This window comes from Drosophila virilis, chromosome X, assembly GCF_030788295.1.
Source record: "Drosophila virilis strain 15010-1051.87 chromosome X, Dvir_AGI_RSII-ME, whole genome shotgun sequence".
Taxonomy (NCBI): Eukaryota; Metazoa; Arthropoda; class Insecta; order Diptera; family Drosophilidae; genus Drosophila; species Drosophila virilis.
In genome coordinates this window covers 4,513,781-4,535,757 of record NC_091543.1, presented here as the reverse complement: position 1 = coordinate 4,535,757, position 21,977 = coordinate 4,513,781, and the positions used below count along the sequence as shown (strand labels likewise).

General features: G+C 45.9%; 6 protein-coding genes across 7 annotated transcripts; 2 read left to right on the top strand and 4 right to left on the bottom strand.

The window, feature by feature from the left end:
* Positions 1 to 1,051: 1,051 nt before the first annotated feature.
* On the bottom strand, positions 1,052 to 11,231 carry Hmt4-20 (Histone methyltransferase 4-20). Of its 2 annotated transcripts, XM_070211242.1 has the most exons (4): positions 10,466 to 11,231; positions 7,581 to 8,444; positions 5,170 to 6,943; positions 1,052 to 2,323 (listed from the first exon to the last, which is right to left on the bottom strand). In XM_070211242.1, exons 2-4 carry the CDS (start codon positions 8,424 to 8,426, stop codon positions 2,094 to 2,096), a joined length of 2,850 nt encoding a protein of 949 aa, XP_070067343.1. In that variant the 5' UTR covers positions 8,427 to 8,444; positions 10,466 to 11,231; the 3' UTR covers positions 1,052 to 2,093. The 2 variants fall into 2 exon arrangements, with proteins under 2 accessions (XP_070067343.1, XP_070067342.1); XM_070211241.1 differs by having other exon boundaries at positions 2,183 to 6,943.
* A 574-nt stretch (positions 11,232 to 11,805) lies between these two features.
* LOC6634531 (tetratricopeptide repeat protein 17) lies at positions 11,806 to 13,929 on the top strand. Its single transcript, XM_002057924.4, has one exon. The coding sequence runs from the start codon at positions 11,884 to 11,886 to the stop codon at positions 13,522 to 13,524; it is 1,641 nt and encodes a 546-aa protein (XP_002057960.2). The 5' UTR covers positions 11,806 to 11,883; the 3' UTR covers positions 13,525 to 13,929.
* Positions 13,930 to 14,087: 158 nt separating this feature from the next.
* On the bottom strand, positions 14,088 to 15,101 carry LOC6634532 (rhythmically expressed gene 2 protein). Its single transcript, XM_002057925.4, has one exon. The coding sequence runs from the start codon at positions 14,940 to 14,942 to the stop codon at positions 14,187 to 14,189; it is 756 nt and encodes a 251-aa protein (XP_002057961.1). The 5' UTR covers positions 14,943 to 15,101; the 3' UTR covers positions 14,088 to 14,186.
* A 204-nt stretch (positions 15,102 to 15,305) lies between these two features.
* Rpt4 (Regulatory particle triple-A ATPase 4) lies at positions 15,306 to 17,258 on the top strand. Its single transcript, XM_002057926.4, has 5 exons — positions 15,306 to 15,508; positions 15,575 to 15,694; positions 16,098 to 16,818; positions 16,881 to 17,021; positions 17,094 to 17,258. Exons 1-5 carry the CDS (start codon positions 15,400 to 15,402, stop codon positions 17,194 to 17,196), a joined length of 1,194 nt encoding a protein of 397 aa, XP_002057962.1. The 5' UTR covers positions 15,306 to 15,399; the 3' UTR covers positions 17,197 to 17,258.
* A 417-nt stretch (positions 17,259 to 17,675) lies between these two features.
* On the bottom strand, positions 17,676 to 19,027 carry wuho (tRNA (guanine-N(7)-)-methyltransferase non-catalytic subunit wuho). Its single transcript, XM_002057927.4, has one exon. The coding sequence runs from the start codon at positions 18,960 to 18,962 to the stop codon at positions 17,769 to 17,771; it is 1,194 nt and encodes a 397-aa protein (XP_002057963.1). The 5' UTR covers positions 18,963 to 19,027; the 3' UTR covers positions 17,676 to 17,768.
* Positions 19,028 to 19,619: 592 nt separating this feature from the next.
* Positions 19,620 to 21,685, bottom strand: dmrt11E (doublesex-Mab related 11E). The gene is made up of 2 exons (XM_070211257.1): positions 21,189 to 21,685; positions 19,620 to 20,047 (listed from the first exon to the last, which is right to left on the bottom strand). The coding sequence occupies exons 1-2, from the start codon at positions 21,661 to 21,663 to the stop codon at positions 19,683 to 19,685; spliced, it is 840 nt and encodes a 279-aa protein (XP_070067358.1). The 5' UTR covers positions 21,664 to 21,685; the 3' UTR covers positions 19,620 to 19,682.
* Between the last annotated feature and the right edge of the window lie 292 nt (positions 21,686 to 21,977).

Below are 21,977 nucleotides of genomic sequence, written 5' to 3'. Positions count from 1 at the left end.
CGAGACGATACCCTGTACCGGTGTCGAAAAGGGTCATATTGGTGCAGTCTTGTCAATTAACAAAAAATAACTGAGTTTTGTTTGTTTGTTTTTTTTTTTTTTTTTTTGAGCAGCTGATTTAACTAGATAATTAACAACAATGAATAGCACTCTGCGACACTTATAAAACGGTTACTACACGCTAAACAGGGTGTCGCGCAATCGGTCATAGCCCGAACCGCAAAATGGTCACATCGAAATCCAACCCTAAACTCTAGCGAGATAAGCGCATGAGCGAACTTTCTGCTCTGTGTGTTCTTTGGGGTTGCTGAGACGGCGGGAGTCGATCCAAAATACGTGCAATTCAAACCTAATTAGTTTTGTTTATTATTAGTATTATTATTATTATTATTATTGTTATTATTGCTGCTGCTGCCGTGCAATGTAAAAGAATGCACATCACAATTACATATGAATCGGTATTTTTGTATATCAAAAAAAAAATAGTTATGTATATAAATAAAATCAAAACTAAAACTAGCTCAATGACGCGGCGTGCAAAACCGTGCATATTTCAATACCACACCCCCTTCCCTCTCCCCATCAAGCAATGTGAACCGCTAACTTTGAGGCAGAGGCCCGGACCGTTAGACAGCGCAGCACGCCGCGCATTTAGCTGAAGAATATGTGTATGTATTTATATGTATATATACATATATATATATATATGTATGTAGATATATTTAATATAATTGTTGTATTTGTAAATATATATTATAATCGCTTGTATAAAACTAATTAATGTGCTAAACTTTAAAATCAAACTTAGGCGTAAAAACAAAAAAAAAAAAAAATGAGGGGGGGGGGGCAAATACATGTTTGTATGCTTGTGTGTGTGTGAGTGTGTATATATGTGTGTGTGTTTATGCGTAAAATTAAATTATTAATAAACTAAAACTAACAATGTTGTTGCAATGAATTTCTTTTGCTAGTTAACAAAATGTTGTTTTTGTTAATGTTGTTGTTGTTGTTGTTGCATATTTGTTGAAATACATAAGTATATGTATGTGCATTTTGTTTTTTTTTTTTTTTTTGGAAATTTTGATGAAACACACATCAACAAAACAAATGAAATACAAATACAAAAATGTGCAAAAAATCATGTTGTTTCTTTTTGTTGTTGTTTTTTGTTTGTTTTTAATTTACACAAATCGTCAAACAATTTTTTTGTTTCATTTCTTGCAGCCCCGTTTTTTTTTTCTTTTATTTTTATTTATTTTTCATTTTAAGTATTGTGTTTTAAATATATGTTTTTCTTTTTAGTTATAATTTAAATAGGTTTTATATGTATTAAATTTTGTTGTTTGTTTTAATTTCCCGTTTTTATATACATTTTATTTGTTTGTGTGAAATGAATTTGGTTTGCTATGCTTGCAAATATACATACATACATACATATACATACATATATATATGTGTATGTATATATATATATGTTGCTTTGTTGCTATTGTTTTTGTTATTTGTTTGCTGCTATTTTGTTGTTGTTATCTTGCTGCTCCTGTTGGCTTATATATTTGTTGTTGTTGTTGTTGGTTTTTCTTCTCTCGTTTCATATACACATATCATATATAATTTGTTATATTTATTATTTTAATATTGTTCATAAATTTAACTTTAGTCGTAAGGCTTCTAAAACCGCTGCTAATTGCGTTTGTGGTTGTGTCTGTGTGTCCGTGTGTATGTGTGTGTGTGTGTGTGTGTGTGGGTGTGTGTTTGTCTGTTTATGTGCATTTAGAATATATTTTTTGTTATACGTTTTGAATTTATATGTTTCATTTCTTTCATTTTTACTTCGCCTCATCGTTCACAACTGGAAGAAATAGCGCGAGAGCGAGCAGGCCAGCAACATTATCTATTTGTTGCGCTCCTCGTATGCGCCGCTCTGCTCCGATCAATGGCAATGTGCTCCTTGCTGTTGTAACTGTTCATGTTGCTGTTGTTGTTGTTGTTGCTGCTGCTGCTGCGCTGGCGCTGCTTGTTAACTGTTGTCGCTGCTGACGCGCCGCTTTCGTTAACCGTTCAACGTTTTTAGCATTTCGTTTCGTAACATTTCAACTGTACATGATTTGTATGCGTTTTAATTCTATTCTTAATTTTTTAACTATGTTGTTGCTGCTGCTGCTGCTGTTAGCATTAGAATTATTGTAATCGGTATTATTATTATTATTTATATTAATCTTATTATGTTGCTCATTATCATTAACATTACCACCACCACCACCAACTGCAACAATTTGTTTAACACACGCTTTTTTGCTACTTTTATGCTTTAAATATCCATCTGCAATGGCAAGAGAGAGAGAGAGAGAGAGAGAGAGAGAAAGAGAAAAAGAGGGAGAGAGAAATGGAAAAAAAGCAAAAAAGAAATGTATAATCAAAGATTTGCTAAAACAGACATTTGTTGTTGTTGTTTTTGTTGTTGTTGTTGTTATTATTATTGTTATTGTTTGGCTGATCATGATTTTTGTTTTTTGTTTTTTGCTTTTGTTTTTTTCTTCTTCTTCTTGGGCACTGACTACCTGACACATGCATTTACACATACGCAAAGCTCTGATGCTCTTATAATAACGGACTCAACTACCCCCCCCTCCCTTCCAACAATTATGCAGACAGAGTTGCCAGACAGCCGAAGCGTACGCGCGCACACAAACACACACACACACACAGAGAGAGAGACGACCTAACGCTACTTAAGGGATTGCAACTTTTAGGGTTAGCAGCAGGCAAGGGCAGGCGGCTGCGGCGAAATTATTAAATAAATGTTATCAAATTGTTGTTGTTGCTGTCGCAGTTGTTGCAGTTGTTGTTGGCAATGGCAGCAGCGCAGTCAATCCGCATAGAGATCAGTCGTTGGTTATTTGTTGCTATGTTGTTGTTGTTGTTGCTGCTGCTGCTGCTGCTGATGATGATGATGATGATGCTGCGGCGACGAGGACGTGGGCAGCTGCTGTTGTTGCTCCGCTGCCAGCTTAGACGTCTGCTGCTGTTGCTGCTGCTGCTGCAGGTTGGCAAAGCTTGTGGGCGCCAGCAGCGCACAGGTGCCGAACGTGTGCTTGGGCATGGTCAGAGCCTGAGGCAGAAAGGTGTGACTGCTGGAAACGCTGCTCGCGGCAACAGTTGCGCTGTTGTTGCTGCTGCCCATGGTCGAGCTGTTGCTGTTGTTGTTGCTGTTGCTGCTGTTGTTGCTGTTGCTGTTGTTGTTGTTGTTGCTGCTGCTGCTGCTGCTGACCACGGCCTGCGCCTGCTCCGATGCAGCGCGTTTGTTGCTGCTGCCAAATTTGCTCAATTGCTGCTGCTGTTGTTGTTGCTGCTGTTGTTGTTGTTGCTGCTGCTGCTGCTGATAGTAGGGCATGTAGTTGCTGCTGTTGCTGCGACTGCCGTTCAGCTGGTAGCTGTTGCTGCTGCTGGGCGACTTGGAGCGCGTAAAGAAATTGGTTGTTGAGGTGCAGGCCGATTGAAAGGAGCCGACGCTGGATGTTGTCGATGTGGGTGAATCAGCTGCGGGCAGTCGCGTTCCCGTTCCCGTTCCTGTTGCAGCTCTTGACGTTGCAGCAGCAGCAGCAGCAGCAGATGTTGTTGTTGTTGCCGCCTCAAGCTCCAAGGAGGCGCTGGATGTGGGCGTGCTGTTCAGCGAGGAGGTGTTGACGGTCATGCTGGTGCCGCTGCCGCTGCCGTTGGCGCCGCTGCTGCTGCTGCTGCTGGCATAGGAAGCATTAAAGGATTCATCCCCGCCGCCGTCGCCGCCGCCGCTGCTGTTGAGCTCATCGATGCCGCTACCAACAGTTGCTGCTGCAGCTGCAACAGTTGCTGTTGTGCTTGCTGGTGGAATGTCTATTGTGTGCGACTCGTTGCCAAAGATCAGGCGCAGTCGCTTCTTTTGTGGCGTGCCGTAAATGTTGCTGCTGCTGCTGCTGCTGGCAACTTGAGGCGGCGGCGGCGTGCTGGCGGCGCTTTGGGCGCTGCGGCGACTGCGTCGCGTTTTTTCTGTGTAGCGCCAGTCGGAGGCATCGCTGCCAGACGCCTCCGGATGATGATGCTGCTGCTGCTGCTGCTGCTTGAGCTGCTGCTGCTTAAGCTGCTGGAGCTGCTCTTGTTCAAGCTCAAGACCCTCTTCTTCATTTAGCTCCTGTTCCTCCTCCTCCTCTTCGGCTTCCTCGTCATCGTCGTCGTCGTCGTCATCCTCCTCCTCCTCCTCCTCGTCCTCCTCATCATCATCATTGCCATGCTCTGATATGCCCTCCATGCGTAAGATTTCATATTCAATGCCGCCGCTGCTGCTGCTGCTGGCATTGTGCAGGGCATTGTTGTTGCTGTTGCTGCTGTTGCCGCCGGCGCCGACATTGTTGCTGCTGTTACGTCCGCCTGCTCCTCCGCTGCCTCCGCCGCTGCTGCTGCTGCTGCTGTGCGCTTGGCTGGCTCGATTGGCGGCGTGTCCATTTTGCTGGGCATGCTGTCGATCCTCGCCGAGGCTGGTGCCCAGCTCAAAGACTTCATCCAATATGGGCGAGCGCTTCATGCGCAGCGTCAGCTTCAGCCGTCGCTCGGGCGTTTTCAAAAGCGGCTCCACAGCGCTGCTACCGCTTGTTGTTGCTGCTGCTGATGTTGTTGCCGTTGCTGCTGCTGTTGTTGTTGTTGTTGCTGCTGCCGTCGTCTGATGTCGCTTGCGCTGTAGCACGCCGGCAACTGCCTCGCAGTGTATATGCTGTGCGGCGGCCAGCGCGGCGGCGCGTCGGCTACGCTTCTGCTTGCCCGGCTCTGCGGCGGGCATATCCTCAGCAACTGTTGCTGCTGTTGCCTGACGCTTGTTGGCTTGCTCAAAGCTGGCGATGAGGTTCTTTTTATAGGCGGGACTGCTGCTGCGACTGCGTGTTGCTGTTGCTGCTGCTGCTGCCGTTGCCTGCTGCTGTTGTTGTTGCTGCTGCTGTTGTTTCTGATGCTGCTGCTGCTGTTGCAGTTGCTGCTGCTGTTCGCCTGGCGAGCAGTTTGACGACGAGGGCACCGCCAGGTTTGCTAACGAAGCCGTCGTCGTCGTTGCCGCTGGCGCCGGCTCGCTCGGCTTCAGCTTGCGTTCACTAAATCTAGCGCTAACATTATTTCTACAGCTATTACTAATATTTAAATTATTACAATTTGTAATCGTTGTTTTTATGTTGTTGCTGCTGCTGCTGCTGTTGTTGTTGTTGTTGTTGTGGGCAGTTATTGTTGCTGTGTTGTTGTTGTTGTTTATTGTTGTTGTTGTTGTTGCTGCTGCTGCTGCTGCAGCCGCCGCGGCGGCAGCGCGTCCGGCGCTGTTGCGTGTCACGCGCTTCTCCAGCGTGGACGAGCCCGTTGCTGCTGCTGTTGCTGGCACATCAGCTGCCGGCTGCTGTTGATGTTGCTGCTGCAAGTCCGTGTCGCTGCTCTCGCTGTCCGTTAAATATTTGCCCAGCAGCTGTGTCGTGTCCATGCAGACCTTTTGCCGCTGCGTCTGGCGTTCGCTGCGCCGCAGCTGGCGCTGTTGCTGGCGCTGCTGCTGCTGTTGTTGCTGCTGCTGCAGCACGGCGGCAACAGCAGCTGGCTTATAGCGCGGCACCAGCACAACCGGCGCCTTGGCTATGGCTGCAACTGTTGTTGTTGTTGCTGCTGCGCCCGTTGCTGCATAGCTGGCCAGCGGCGGCTCGTCCGTGGAGGCTGTCGATATGCTGCTGCTGGTGCTGTTCACGCGCATCGACTTGCGCAGCGTGCTGATGCCGCGTCCATTGCTCAGCTCGGCGGCTGCCTGCTGCGGCTTCTGCATAGCCGTTGCCTGGCTGGCGGCCTCTGCATTATTGCTGCTGCTGCTGCTGCCGCCGCCGGCAGCTGCTGCTGCTGCTGCTGTGTGTGGCAGGTGTGTGTGATATTGCTGCGTATGCGTATGATGATGAAGATGCCCCTGATGCTGATGCTGATGATGATGATGATGATGATGGTGATGATGCTGCTGCTGCTGTTGCTGATGATATGCCGCATTGGCCATTATCATTTCGGCATCGTACTTGGTCATGCCCTTCTGGCGCAGCTCCTTCATGGTCAGCGGCGAGACAACCACATTGGGCAGCTTCTTGTCCATTAGGGCCACTGCATTTAGCTCCAGGCTGCTGCTCTTGGGCCGTACCGCTGCAACAGTTTGTGCCACAGCAGCAATGCTGCTGCTGTTGTTGTTGTTGTTGTTGTTGTTGCTTCCGCTGCTGTTGTTGTTGTGGGGCTGAGCCGTGTTGTTGCTGCTGCTGTCGTTGCTGTTGCTGTTGGAGGTGCTGTTGGTGCTGTTGGCGCGACTCTTGATGCGATTGATGCGATTGTCCGTTTCGCGCAAACGATAGCCGCCGCCATTGGCACCGCCGGCAGCGCCCAGACCTAGGCCCAGGCCCAGGCCGTTCGTTAGGCCGAGCATCGCCTCGTTCAGCTGATTGGCCGAATGTTTGCCGGCAAAGGCGCCAGTGCCGCGTCGCTCGCATGTCTCGCACTCGCAATAACGATTGCTATCGCCAAAGAAATCCTCGCCATAGAAACAGGTGATCTCCTCGCCCACCTCAATGTCGCGCAGCACCTTAACGCAGGCGGTGTCACGGCCCGTGGCCAAAAACTTGCAATTGGCCCGGCAATCGTGATTGATGTAGGCGGCCGGTCCCAGCCAGAGCTGGGCACAGTTCTTGCGGCAGCTGTACATCACGGAGAAATCATTTTTGCCCGAATGCAGCAATGCCGCCTCCTCGGCCTCCGTTAGCTCCGCAATGCAGCCGACCAGACATTCGATTTTATCGTTCTTTGACCAGCGTTTCGTCGAGCTAATCTTTGCGCCGCGCTGCTCCTCCAGTGAATAGCGATAGCATGCCTCGATCGCAAAGCCGCTGTCCTTGTCGAACACACGCAAATAGCGCACAATCTAATTTTCAATTGGAATAAAGAGTTGTTTTTTTTCATATTAGTGTTCTGTTCCGCACGGTCAGTGTGTGTGAGAGAGATGTACATAGTGAGAGATGGAGATAGAGAGAGAGAGAGCATCTCACAGATCCCGATCGATTAATTATTGTCATTATTGTTATTGATCGATCACAATCGCCGATATATATATATATATACACGAGAACTGATCAGATATGGTTGAGAAAAATATCAAATTTAAAACAATTTCGAGCACTTCTGCCTAACAGAATGAATCTATCGATAATGTTATCGATATATTCGATATGATAAACTTGTAATTCTGAATGCTTTGATTTTGGCGCACATAATCTCTTAAGACTGCGAAATTTGGAATGCAAGTTCTCGTTTAATACACACGTTTATCTTTTCGCTACAGCTCCGTTTATCCAGCATCGATAATTATCGATTGTTGGCCAATGCAATCGAGCAAATCTGAAGCCTAATACGTATAGCATTGTAGCTCGAATAATTCGCAGAACGAACGATAACATATAATTGGGCAAACAGTTTTAATCGTTATCGTTATCGATATCGATCATCAAATATCAACATCTCAGGACAATTTGCGAAATATTATTGTTGCTGTGTCTACTTACATGATCGTGCAACCGCTTGGTGGCAATTTTGTTTTTATTCTTAAGATGACGCGGTATCCAGGGCCCATCGTAGATGCGCTGTATGGCAATGTCATAATTTTGGGTATGTATAAACTCATCGACAATCGCCTTCAGCTGCTGTGTATCCACTTTGAGCGGCCTAAACCGTATATTCATTTTGTGCGTCTGAAAGCCCAAATGCGGATCCAGTATTAGCGATGTGGCCAGGTCATCGTTTTCGGACAGCTCACGGGGCGACATGCCCGTCGATTGGGATAGGCGACTGACGGCGCTGCCGTTGCAACCGTTAAGGCTGCCAACAGCCACATGCACTGTCCCGCTGCTGCCGCCATGCGATGTTGTTGTTGTTGTTGTTGTTGTCGATGCTGTTGTTGATGATGATGCTGATGATGAAGATGTGGTTGTTGTTGTTGCCAGTGCTGATGCGGAACTATGATGCGTTGTGCTCTGCTGCTGCTGCGTCTGGTAATGATGATGATTGTGATGATGATGATGATGATGCTGTTGCTGCTGCTGCTGATGTGAGTTGCTGTTGCTGTTGCTGCTGCTGTTGTTGTTGTTGTTGAGAGTTGTGTTTTGGCTTTTGTTGTTATTATTATTGTTATTGTTGTTGTGTGACATTGACGACGACGACGACGACAACGACAACGTCGCCGCCGCCGCTGAGGATGCGTTTGCAATTGAAGACGTTGAGCTGGTGGAATTGTTGTTGTTGTTGTTGTTGCTGCCGCTGCTATTCGTGTTGTTGTTGTTGCTGCTGCTGCTGCTGTTTGTGTATCTGCCGGCAGTTTCACTGCGCCGCGTATGATTCGAGCCGACGACCATTCTGTATATATGTGCAGTCTGTAAACAGGGAAAACACAAAAAGACAATTATTGAAAACAATTTCGGCTTGAGTTTTTGTAATTTATTTTGAATTTCAAGCAACAGTGTGGCCAGCTCACTAATTATTTGCCGGCTTTTACTACGCATAAACAAAAACCTGACACATGAATAGCACAGTCTAAAAATAAGTCACTTTTTCGTGAATTCGGTATTTTTTTTTGTTCGCTTTTCATGCTCAGCGTACTAGCCAGCATTCATTTCAATGATTTTTAAGATATGGCAACTTGCTTTCGAAACGAAGTGAGAGTGAGTGAAAAAGATAGAAAGAGTGCAAATGACTGCTACTTCTCATCAGAACAGCAATTGACCCTTTGTTGTAATTTTACATGAATGCCACATTACATATTTAGCCTAATTCATGTCATGGTCATGCACAAAATATGATTATAAACATGTTTCAATTGTCTTGTGCCATTTTAGTTTGCAAGAAAACAAAAAACCAAATTATAACATATTGTAGCGGTACGTAATTTTATATAGAAACAAACGAGATGGCAACATTGACTCCAGGCACAGAATATTCGCATACAAAAGCATGCATGCACACACACACACATGCACGCACACACACACATGCACGCACACACAAACACACACGCACACAAAGACGCACACTCGAATTTACAGAAAAGCTCTCAAAAGCAAAAGTTGTTTCTGCTGACGCCGCTGATAAATGATAAGCGTACACAATTTGTGAGCCAGAGCGAGAACCCAGCAAGACGGCTAACGATGCACAAAGGAACACAGAAAATCTCTGCCGAGCATATACATACATACGTACAGTAGTAAATGCTGTGTGCAATCAGTTTTATAAGTCATAAAAGCAATTTGCACATTCGACTTGATTTGAAAATTATTTTATGGCTTCGCCCTGCGATGCGGCTGTGGGTGGATATGAAAGAGGAAAAGATGCGAGGTCGACAGACGGCACGCGTTCATTTGCTCTGCTCTCTCTCCCACACTGCTGACCGCTCTCTCTCTCTCTCTCTCTCACGGCACTTATACACGTGCAAAACAAAAATCAATTAACATGGAAGCACATGTGTAATAAAAGCATTAATATTATTTCGTTGGGTTTCAAGACAAAAAATAAAAAAAATAAATGCTACACACTAATGGGTTAATTTTGCACAACACGCACAACTCACACAGTCAAACTCACAGAGCCAATAGGCAAAAAAAATTTACAACGCCTAGCGGCTTTGTTGTATTGTCACTGCTGCAATGACTGCAAATATGTGTGTGTGAGTTATATATATATATATATATATATATATATCTATGCATATATATAATGTGTGTGTGCATGTGTGTGTATTTTATTGGTGCCCAAAAGCTGCTGCAGCTCTCAGCTGTTCACGAGACAGCAGCACACATGCATTCGCTTGGGTGCGAGAGCGAGAGAAACTATGCACTCATGCGCATTGCAGACTCAAAATAAATGAGAGTGACCTGCGCAAGGTTGCCACTTTTGGAAAAGTAAATGTCGGTAAATTGGCTAATCGTTTATTTTGTGTTTTCGTTTAAAGCGCTAGTTAAATTGTAAATTGAATGGCTTTGTAGCACTAGTTCATATTGGGCCGGATAAAAATTGTAGATTTGTGGCAGCACTACACTTCAGGCACAACTCACACAGTCACAGATACAAGCGCACACACACACACAAGCGAAAATGTCAACAAAGAAAAAGGCTGTAGGGTTGTCAAGTATTTTGGAGCAACAAACATTGCAAGTTTCAACTCGGCGAATTAACAGCAATTGCAAAACATTTTGGCAATTGTTTATTGTGACCTAAATGGGTACCTCTATGACGTATATGGACCCAATTGTAAGCTGTAGACAATGCTCAGATTGATTTTAATGCGCACATTGCCAACTCTAGGTCCAGGTTTTTTTTTTTTTTCTTTCAGCTTGTTACATGGATCACACGGAAAATGGCGGCGCCTATTACACATATACACATGTACGTATGTACGTACCTTTAATAATATTCACTGAGGTGGTGGTGGTGGTGGTGCTGCTGCTGCTGTGTCTGTCTGCTTCTTTCGATTCTGGATGATGCCGCTTTGTCTGTTGCTTCGATAGCTCTAGTTTTTTCTTTTTCTTTCTTTCCGTCGTCCAGCGGCAGAGACACAAGCGTACGTATACACGTAGGGAGCTTGTTTTATTTTTTTCGGTGCGGGGCGGCTTTATATCCAAATATCACAGTTGTAGCCGTAGTAGAACATAGTACGTACTTTGGCGTTTGTTTTGTAGTAGTCGTCGTCGGCTGTGCCAGTTCATTTTTACGTTTTTTTTTCAACGCTCAAACGCCGCCGCTCTGTCCCCACCCCTCCTCTTATTCGATCTCTCTCTCTCTCTCTCTTGGAGTCGAGACTCTCAGTAGCTAACGCACGCACACACACACACACACGGCCGCACACACCAGCGCACACTCATACATTCACATGCATGTGTAGATACATATATTCCTTCGCAACGACGTGCGTGCGTATGTATGTTATATGTGTGTGTGCCTTCTTTTTCAACTACTTTGCATGAACGCGACGTCTCATTTTCCCATATTTATCCTATTTAAGACGCGTTGTAATTAACGACGAAGAAAATATATTTAACAATAAAGTGCTGTGTAGCGGTTGAAGAAAAAAAAACACGCACGCGATTAACGATTATTTTTAATGTACTATTCCGCGTTACAGCTCTCCGCGATTCCGTTTTTTCGCATTTTATGTAGCAAGCCGTGTGACCGCTAGCAACCAAAGCAAAAATACCCGATGTTTCGTTTAAAAATACCAAACTTAAAAATCCTCTTCAAAGAACTACCTGAAGACAAGTTTATCTTTGCCGGGGCATTTGATTCATAAATAAATAATCACAAAAACTAACTTTTATGCATGCAGAAATAAGCGAAATAAACCAAAAATGAGTTAATGAAAATAAGCTTTTATCAATTTGGCGGCACGAAACCGCAATCTAAGTGCTTTCGTCAGCGTTGCCAACTTTTGATAAAAAAAGATGCAAGTTCTAGAAGTGAGTTGGTTAATAAAAGCTAAATTTGGGCTTAAAACTATTTATACCATATATATCTAATTTACCTGTATCTATCCTAATTAATTTATTTCAGCTAAGGAATTGTAGGTGAGTGAATCTTAACATTTCTAATGATGCAAATATGAGCACGATTAGACCAAATAGAAAGCGTAACGGCTGTATATAGACATTTTTGAAACTCACATATTGCTGTGACACGTTATTATTGTCATACATCTAAGGTATGTTAACGAAATTATGAATATCAACTTCAAATATGTACAACATAAAGTCAGTATGCCCGCTGAACTTAAAAAAGGCTAGATTTTGACGAGGTGGCAATGTTGGCTTTCGCAAATACCTAAAGATGCTACTGTTAAATTTACAGTCCGGCATTGTTGCGGCGAATACTGTTAAAGTGAAATACACTAAAAATGGGCAAAAGTGCAAAACAAACTGTTGTCGGTGTTTATTTACCTATCCAAAAAAAAAAAATAACAAAACGCTGCTTAGATGTTTTCGCTGGCAACCCGTGTGGCAGCCATTAGCAATTACGTGGATTAAGTCGCCGCTCGCGACTTGCGCTGGGCACAGCCAATGCATAATGCGACTCTGTCAGTATCTAGTTGCCGCCTGCTGCATCCACGTGCTGATTGCCAGCAATCACTGGGTGCTAAAGGATGAGCGCATTGTACAGAAATTGGATTCGCCGTTCTTTATGCGGGAGCCGCACAATCTGATTGCCTTCTTGGAGCAGATACGTTACAATGAGTATGTGGAGCGCAGCTATTTGGAGCTGCTGCGCAAGCGGGAGCAAATTGTCGAGCATTTGCGTTTCTCGATGCGCTTCGGCGAGGACCTGGCCGAGCAGGCCAAATGCGCCATGGACTATTATCTGCTGGAGAAGCGCATGTCATATCTGAAGATCACACCCGATCAGCTCAAGCGCATCAATTTACCGGAACACCGGGATTTCCAGCAGGGTTTGCCGCTGGCATCGATACGTACGAAAACCGATCGCAACCTGGAGCCCATCTGCAGCAATTACCATGAGCTAAGCGTCGGACCCGCCACGTACGATCATTTGGATAGCTTTCAGCCGGAGGTGCTCGAGTCGGCATATGTGGATCGTGAGCACGATACGAATATCGGTACCGCAACCGTCGAGCTAACGCGACGCTTTGCGCTGGAGGGACTGCAGCGTCAGCCGGACTCATGGAAATTCCATACGCTCAGCTCCTACTATTGGCGCATGCGCGGCAATGCGCTGCAGGCGCTGCCCTGCGCTCGTCTCGCCACCATGCTGGCGCCGCCCGAGCACAAGGATATACCGCTGCTCAGCCTGGGCACCATACTCTTTCGCATGGGTCGCCTGGCCGATGCGGATCTGATACTCAGTGCTGCCGTCGAGCATGCACCGCAGGTGGCCGAAAATCATGTGGTGCTCGCCTCGGCGCTGGCCATGAAGCATGACTTCAATCGATCGCAGCAGCATTTCGATGAGGCCGAACGCTTGGATCCCAGCACCTTGCCGCGCACACAGCAGGTGCGCAACTTTATAAGCTGCCTGGAGAATCTGACCAAGAAGACATCCAAAATGTACAGCTATGTGAAGTACATGAAGAACGAGCTGAAGGAGTTCAAGAAGCTCAAACAGCGCATATTCCAGAATCACGAGCGGCTCATACAGCAGCAATTGCCGTTGGGCGCGCGCCGTTTCCTTGACTCCCGGGCCAACAATGAGGATCTGCATCGACGGGGTCAATATTGCAGTACGCGCACACCGAATGGCTCCGATGAGCCGGTGCTCTTCTGTGACTTCTACTCGGACATGCAGATGCGGCTCGAGAGCAAGGACATTGACATCGATGTGCTGGAACGTGATCTGATGGCCAACACGGAGAGTGTTATACGTCAGGTGTCCGCCGAGATACGCAAACAGTTTAATCTCGAGCAGCTGAAGGCGGCCAAGGCCCAGATGCCGGCCAAGGCCTCCAAATCCACGTAGAGCTCAAATATGCATTCCCAAAAGCAAAACATTTCGGGTCACAAATTACCTTTTAAATTGTTTCTTTATTTTATTTTTTTTTTAATTATAATTAATGTTTTTTTTTTAACTATATGTACATATAATTAATTAGTCATTAATAATTAGTCTTAATTCAGTTGATGTTTTGTTTCTAAGCCTTTGGCATTAGCTTTAAATAGCATTTAGTTTTTACACAAAGTTGAGCTAAGGATAACTTTTGCCCAAATCCCTGCTCAATGGAGGAATGCCCAAGGTTAGGGTATTCTCGAAACTAAAACAATTTTCGATATTTAAGCAATAATCGTATACACTCTACCAAAAATATAATAATATAATAATAATATACTCTTAAAGCTAAAACTAAAACATTTTCATATTTACAAACTTTCTTTTGTTTTTTTTATAAATATTTTGTTTTTAATTGTTTGGAGAATTCAAGTACTTTTTGAATTGTATTCAAAATTGATTCGTTCATTTAAGAACCTAGATTATTATCAATTAATTAATTATTAATATTATATACAGTGAAATCTCGTCTAACGTAAAGTTTGTCGAATAGTTTATGGTTCATTTTTACGCATGAAATTATAAATAAATAAAAAAGTCAAAGCCTAATTAATTGTGTGCTTTGTGCGGCGTCTTCACCAGGCGATTTGCCGCGTTTCGAGCGCCTGCAGCATCTCGGCCAGGCTGGCGTACGTGTGCCCGGCCGCAGCCGGATCCGGCTGTTTCTGCTGGACCAGCAGACTGCTCCAGCCGCTGTTGCGTGCGCCCGTGTAATCCATGTCCAGCTGATTGCCAATGTGCAGCGCTTGGGCGGGCGCTATGTTTCGGCCCTGCAGCGCCAGTTGAAATATGGCCGGATCCGGTTTCATGGCGCCGGCATCGTACGAGTTCAATATAAAATCAAATTTGTCATTGAAGCCCATGGCGCTGAGCACCTGATGCAACGAGGGATCAAAATTCGATATGATGCCCACACATTTGCCGGCCTCGCGGACGCGCTGCACAAATGCCGTGGCGCCCTCGATGTGCGTCCAGCAGGCGCTGGTGCGGAAGATCAGCAGCAGTTGCTCGGCAACGGTTTGCAGCTGGGCCTTGGATAGGCTGGCGTCGGCGCAGGTGAACGTATTGATGACCACCTGATGCCACCAGGATTGCCAGTTCATGTGCGGCGTACAGCGACCAAAATTCGTGTGCGTTCTGCTCATCAATTTGAATTGCTGGCGAAAGCAGCGTTCCAGCTGTGCCCTATTAATGCCGCTTATGCCGCATGCCTCGGCCGTTTCGGCATATTGTTTGGTTGGCTCTTTTAGCCGTAGCAGCGTGTCCGTTACGTCAAAGGTCACAAGCCGGAAACGCTGCAAATTGCGCACAAATTGTGCGGTCAACGGCATTATGGCACTGCAGGACAATGGACGATTATAGATTGTGCGTAACAGTAATTTTTGGCTTGTGACGTCACGTACTCAAATTGTACTATAACTGCAACGGTATGTGCAGAATATGTTAATATGCTTATAACTGGTTCTATTTAACTAAATAAAAACGTTTCGTTTGCCCTTGTTTTTATCTCTATAGGTTTTTTTTTTGTTGTTTTATCTCTATACGTTTTTAATTCGTTCTTTGTTTGAATTATTTTGCATTGTCTGTGAACAGTATACTGCCGCCAGGGCTTTGTTCAAGCATATTCAGTATATGAAAAATACTAGTCCCGGCATTTGCCTACGGTATTGTTGTGCTCACCAAAGTCGGTCACACTGTTTTGTAAAACTGCAATATCATTAGACAGAGCTTCGTTTAATTTAGCAAATGTTTATTAATTGTTAAAAGCATTGCAAATAATCATCTAAAATGACCGTGACTGCAGCTCCATCCACGGAGAGTATACGCGAAAAGGCGCTCTCCGACTACCGAAAGAAATTGCTGGAGCACAAAGAAGTTGACGGCCGCCTCAAAGAAAGTGAGTGGAACATTTATAATTTCGATAATTATCAGGTTTTAACATTTGAATATAATTAAATTATAGAACGCGAAGAACTGAAGGAGCTGACCAAACTGTATGACAAATCAGAGAATGATCTGAAAGCGCTGCAGAGCGTCGGCCAAATTGTGGGTGAGGTGCTCAAACAATTGACCGAGGATAAATGTAAGTACTTAAACTAAGAAATAACTCGAACTGGCTGCCGTACATTAAATAAATAAGTTGTGAAATAGTGCTAGTGTGGGTTTACTTCGATAGTGAGCATAAATATCAACACTCCGGCTATGTTCGGGTTTGCAGAAATGTGAGAAGAACTCTAGAATCGCAGCAGGATTAAATAAATGGAACACTTTCCCTAACAAATACCCAGACCTTGAACGAATCTTCGTATTGAGGATATAGGATATGATATAGATCCGACCCGTGTGCGTGGAGCATGCCAGAAGTCGTAGAGGACATCCGGAAAAGCAAAAAGTTTCTTGCAACAGAATTACGGATTTATACAAAGACGGGGACAAGGCTATATCTATAACTATATCTATATATGCTTGCGTATGCTTCTCTTTAGTCATTGTGAAAGCGACCAATGGACCGCGCTATGTGGTTGGCTGTCGTCGCCAGCTGGACAAGGCCAAGTTAAAGTCCGGCACGCGGGTCGCCCTGGATATGACGACGCTGACAATAATGCGCTATTTGCCACGCGAAGTCGATCCGCTTGTGTACAATATGTCGCACGAGGATCCGGGCGATGTTACCTATTCGGCCATTGGTGGCCTCACCGAGCAAATCCGTGAGCTGCGCGAAGTGATCGAGCTGCCGCTGCTCAATCCGGAACTGTTTCTGCGCGTCGGCATTACACCGCCCAAGGGTTGTCTGCTCTATGGACCGCCCGGCACGGGCAAAACGCTGCTGGCACGCGCGGTTGCCTCACAGCTGGACGCCAATTTTCTGAAGGTCGTCTCCTCGGCCATTGTGGACAAGTATATTGGCGAGAGTGCACGCTTGATACGTGAAATGTTTAACTATGCCCGCGATCATCAGCCCTGCATTATATTCATGGATGAAATCGATGCCATTGGCGGTCGTCGTTTCTCCGAGGGCACGTCTGCGGATCGTGAAATTCAGCGCACCCTAATGGAGCTGCTGAATCAAATGGACGGCTTCGATTCGCTGGGTCAGGTGAAAATGATCATGGCCACCAATCGCCCGGATACGCTAGATCCTGCACTTTTGCGTCCCGGTCGCTTGGATCGTAAAATCGAAATTCCATTGCCCAACGAACAGGCGCGGTCAGTAAAACCAAACGAAAACCTTCAATTTAATTTTAATATATATAATGTGCTCATTCTAGCTTGGAGATACTCAAGATTCATGCGCTCAAGATAGCCAAACACGGCGAAATGGACTACGAGGCCATTGTCAAGTTGTCGGATAACTTTAATGGCGCCGATTTGCGTAATGTCTGCACGGAGGCGGGCCTCTTTGCCATCAGGTAAGGCTCCAGCTATACTTTTAATGCCACGTGCCACATCTAATAGAATACCAAAAAAAAATTTGCTTGCAGAGCCGAACGTGAATATGTTATTCAGGAGGATTTCATGAAAGCCGTGCGCAAGGTCTCGGACAACAAGAAGCTTGAAAGCAAATTGGACTACAAGCCGGTTTAAAAGATTTTCTCTGCAAACTACTTAAATATAAAAATAAATATGAATAACATTATGTAACCTAACGTTAATGTGGATTGGAATCGCAGTAATATTCGAATGTAAATCCTATCAACTGCAAGTGGAGCGCGAGCCTAAAACCCCTTTGTGTTTTGAGAGATTGAGATGGCAGCGAGTCTGTAACAGGGATTTGTCAGATATATCTAGCAAGGATCTCGGAAACACGCACAATCGGGAGAATCTAACACGGGAATCATTGTTTATTCATATTTTTATTGAAAGCAATTTTATAGTCGGCCATCTACGGCGAATAGTCCCATTTCACTTGGCGTTGTGGGTTCAATTGTCAGAAAAATAGGAATTTGATTGAAATTGATGACTTTTAGCCCAGCTGAACACGAATACATGGGATTAAGGCGAGCCTCTGCGTGATTTAGAGCACGAGACGCAACTCCAGGCTGGATATTTCAAATACTTGCAACTGGTTAATATATATATATATTTATTTAATTTTCGTAAAATTGATTACAATAGAAAGTGGCTAGGCTAAGTGTGAATTGCGTGCATGGAAGTTGTCAGGATTTTTGCTGCTGCTGCTGCTGCTGATGATCCTCGATGCGGCGCTTCTTGCGTTCCATGTAGTCGCTGACGTTGTCGTAGCGCTTCTTGAACCACACAGACAGATCCTCCGGCACGCACGTCTGGTCGGCAAAGCGCTCAGTGACCATATCCAGCCAGCCGGTGGGCACCGTTTTGGCCTGCTCGCCATCGCTGCTGTTGTAGACGCGCAGCGTTAAGCGCTCGTCCAGGGCGCCGGCCACGTAGATGCTGTCGGCGGTGAGCGCAAAGCAGCTTATGTTCCAGCTGCCCGCCTCGGCACGCACCAGCTGTTGCCGTGCAATTGTCCAGGCATCGTTGCTTTGCTCATCCAGCGCCAGCTCGTACAGGCCAAGAGCTTCCACGTGATCGTAGAAGAGCACAGCCACTTGAAAACGCTTGGCCGGCAGCAGTTGGCGCAACTGCAGCCGCACAGCCGGCGCGGGCAGTTCATGTTGCAGCAGCTGTTTGCCGCTCAGATAGTTCCAGACACGCAGCGTCTTGTCACCGGAGGCGGAAACGAGGTGCTCGGTGCCAGTGAGGAGCGCCAGGCCAGAGACGAACTCCTTGTGGCCGAGGCAATAGCTGTGTATGTCATAGGTGGCTGGATAGTTGGTAACCCGTATTTTATCATCACGATCGCAGGTGATGATATACTTTTGATCCGGCGTCCACAGTATATCGTAAACGATGCTCAGGTGACCCAGCAGCAATTGTGGCGGCGCCTCAAGCTCCACGCAATCGTAGCGATAGCAATCGCCGGTTTTGTCCGTGACCAGCACAGAGCTCGAGTCCGGCGCAAATGCCAGTGAACTGGAGGCACGCGCCAGGGCGCGCACGGACAACAGCTTGGCATGCTCGGGCCGGCTTTTGTAGAGCAGCAGCGCCTTTTGGCCAGCCGTGGTCAGCGCAATCAGTTGTCGATCCGGCGAATAGCTCACGTTTACTATGGACACCTCCAAATTTGTACCAGCTGCTGCTGCCTTCTCCGAGCCGACCGGCTGCTGCTGCTCCTCGTTTGTTTCGCCAGCGGCGATTTTGAGACCACATGTGGTCAGGTCTGCCGGCAATTCAATGTCCTTAAAGATTTGCAGGTCATTGGGATTGAGAAACAACACCTTGCGGCCATGGCCCAGCACCAGTTCGGGTTCTGCGTAAAATATTGTTGTCATTTCTGAGTCAGCAGCGGGTGAGAGTTGTCTGTTGTGCCATGCGAAAGATGGGCAATAGGCGCCAAACAGTGACTGCGTCACACAAAAATACCAAATCACGCTTACATTTTGACAGGTGGCAGCGCTTGTCTTCATTTATGCATATTGAAATGATGAAAATTATTAATTTTTTTTTTCAATAATGCATGATATCGCTAGTTAACTATTCGGCAAGCTTAGCAATGTTTTATTAACAATTTGGCAACATATATTTATATAAAGTTGCCATATTAGCGATACAATTGCAGCGACGATCACGTGCGGCCACTGAGTTATCGATTATTTTCTATAAATATGATTTGCGCGCGCAACATTTAAATCAGTCAATTAATTATATACACACACTTGAAATCAGTTGAAACGTGTTTTATTGCCTATGAACCATAATGCTAATAAAAAAAAGGTAGTTTGAAAAAATTTGGTATATACAAAAACGACGGTTTTCTTAACTATTTGGCAACATGTATTTTTATATGGTTGCCATATTTGCGATGCAATTTTAGCGCGCATCAGGTGCAGCAACTGAGTTATCGATAAATCAGCTCAGCGAAAAAGCAAGATACATTTGAAATCAAGTGAAAAGTGTTTTATTTCCTAAGAATCATAATACTAATAAAAAAAAAAGGTTAGTTCAACATATTGTCTATATACAGAATGCGACTGTCTTTCGATCGTGCTCGGCTACGTGCTGATGCCAATTATCGACTCAATTGAAAAACTCAGCTTGGGCTTCTTGACGCTGGGCGTCGGCGTGGGCGTCTGCGTAATGCGCGGCATTGATTGATATGCGTGCCGATGCTGCTCCTGTTGCGCAGCTGCTGCTGCTGCTGCTGCTGCCGCGGCGGCGGCATTGCCCAATAGATCATAAAAGGCGTTGCCGATTGCTGTTGGCGGCGTTGCCAAAGGAGCCGCTTGCCCGCCACAGGCGGAGCTGCCAAGTAGCGTTGTATCCATTGCATAGTTCAGTTCCGGGTCAGCGAACGCGCGTCGCTTGCGCATGCGTTCCAGCAACGGTGAATTGAACGTGGGAAAGCGCTGCTTGTACTCTGCAAGTGGATGCAGGGCATTAGAATTGAAATTACACGCAATAAGTTGTTAGGGCGGGGCAGAGGCTGTGTGTGTGTGTGTGTGTGTGTGTGTGTGTGTGCTAGCGAGCTCTTTGATCTTGACGTTGGCGTCAAATCTATTGTACAAATTGCTTTCAAATTGTCTCAATTCGTTCAGCACACGCACACAATGTGTGTGTGTGTGTTGGTACACTCAGAGAAATAACCGAGCATGTTGTACGCGATCAGAATATCTTAGCCTGACAATGAAATTCTTTACCCTAGTTTTATTTTCCTTCAATCAGTTCTCAAGTCCGCGATTGATGCCCCATCCAATAATATTTCGAGTGATACATTTTTTTTTTTTCGAGTGTAGCATGTGGAAATTGAGGCGTAATTTGAGCCGCCCAAACGAAGATCCTAGAGCCAAAGACCATAACCAGACAGTCCGGCACCAAAATTGTCTGCGTGCATATTTTCGTTTAGTTGGAAACCAGATGGAAAAAGTGAAATACATAAATATGTATAGATGTGCACCCTTGCAACGTTGCTTGTTGCTTGTTTTCGTTGCCCCGTTGACTTTTGCCACATTTGGCTCAAGAGGTTTTTCCGTTTTCACATATCGATTTACACTATGAAAATTGGTCTTCAATATGCGTGCATGCGACAGGCGTTCAATTACGTTGGGTGACTTTTTAACAAATTTCTTTCCATTGTTGTTATTGTTGTTTTTGTAAGGAATCGTGCATTTCCTGTCGCGCGCTCCCTCTCTCTCTCTCTCTCGCTATCTCTCTCTCTCTCTTTTGCATGCCTTGCTCAGGTTACAAGCCTTGCCAGACAGTCTGGCACCGCATGGCGGGCGCTCGTCTTGCAGCGTTGCTGCTAATTTAGCCATTTTCTAGCTAAATCCAGTATTTGAATAGCTATTAGCTGGAAAATTGATTATTTTGCATGGACAATTTTGCTTATTCGACTTGATGCACCTTCAGGACGTTTGAACTGTTGCCCTTTATAAGATTATTTTTATATAATAATTAAGGGTCATTTAGAGGTGCACTTTGATCTACCTTCTATTTCGACTACTTAGTCTGCCTCTATTTAGCCTTTTTTTCCAGCTATTTGTGTCAGGTATTGGACTTACCTTCCATCGCCGCGGTAATGTGCAATGTGGACTGTTGCAGATTGCGCAGCCGCTGCTTGTAGATGCGCTTCTGGGCGATCAGGGCCTGGCGTGTGCGCAGCGTGTTGGCGGCCATGGCGCTGTATTTGGTGGGCGTGGTCAGTGTGGAGCCAACAGCTATGTTCGGCAGCGACTGGGTCAGCGGTGGCGTCGGCGTCGGCTCCTCATCGCTTGGTATTGTCTGCGGCTCGGCGGCATGCGCCTCCAGCGCCTCCATGGTTTGTTGGCGTCGCAGTGCCACCTGGGCGGCCATGACGCGCTGCCGATCGACGACCAGCTGGCAGTTGGGGCAACAGCATTCGCGCCAGCGGCACAGCTTCTTGTGGCCCTTGACGCACGAGATGACGCCATGATTGCGACAGCGCGCACATTTGGGCGTGCGCAGCAATCGCCGCTCCTTGGAGCTACTGGCCATGTTAACGGGCAGCGAGTGCATCACGTTGTTTTCCAATTCGATACTTTAATGTTCAAAGCGACGTTCGCAGCAGCACGGGCAGCTATCAACTGAAAGGATGCTGCGCTTGTTGCACACATTTAAGGCAAGGACGCCCGATCCGATTGTGGGTGTCGAACGCCGATCGCTGTTGAGCTGCCGTTGCGTGGTCTTTGCTACTTGAGACACACTCACGCGACCAGACAGCCTGGCAGCGGCGCGAGTCGACGACGTCAAGTGGTCTGGCCCGGCCGCAGATGAATCCCTGATGCGTCTGCCAGCCTGGCTGCCCATTGGCTGCTAATCGCAGCGTCTAA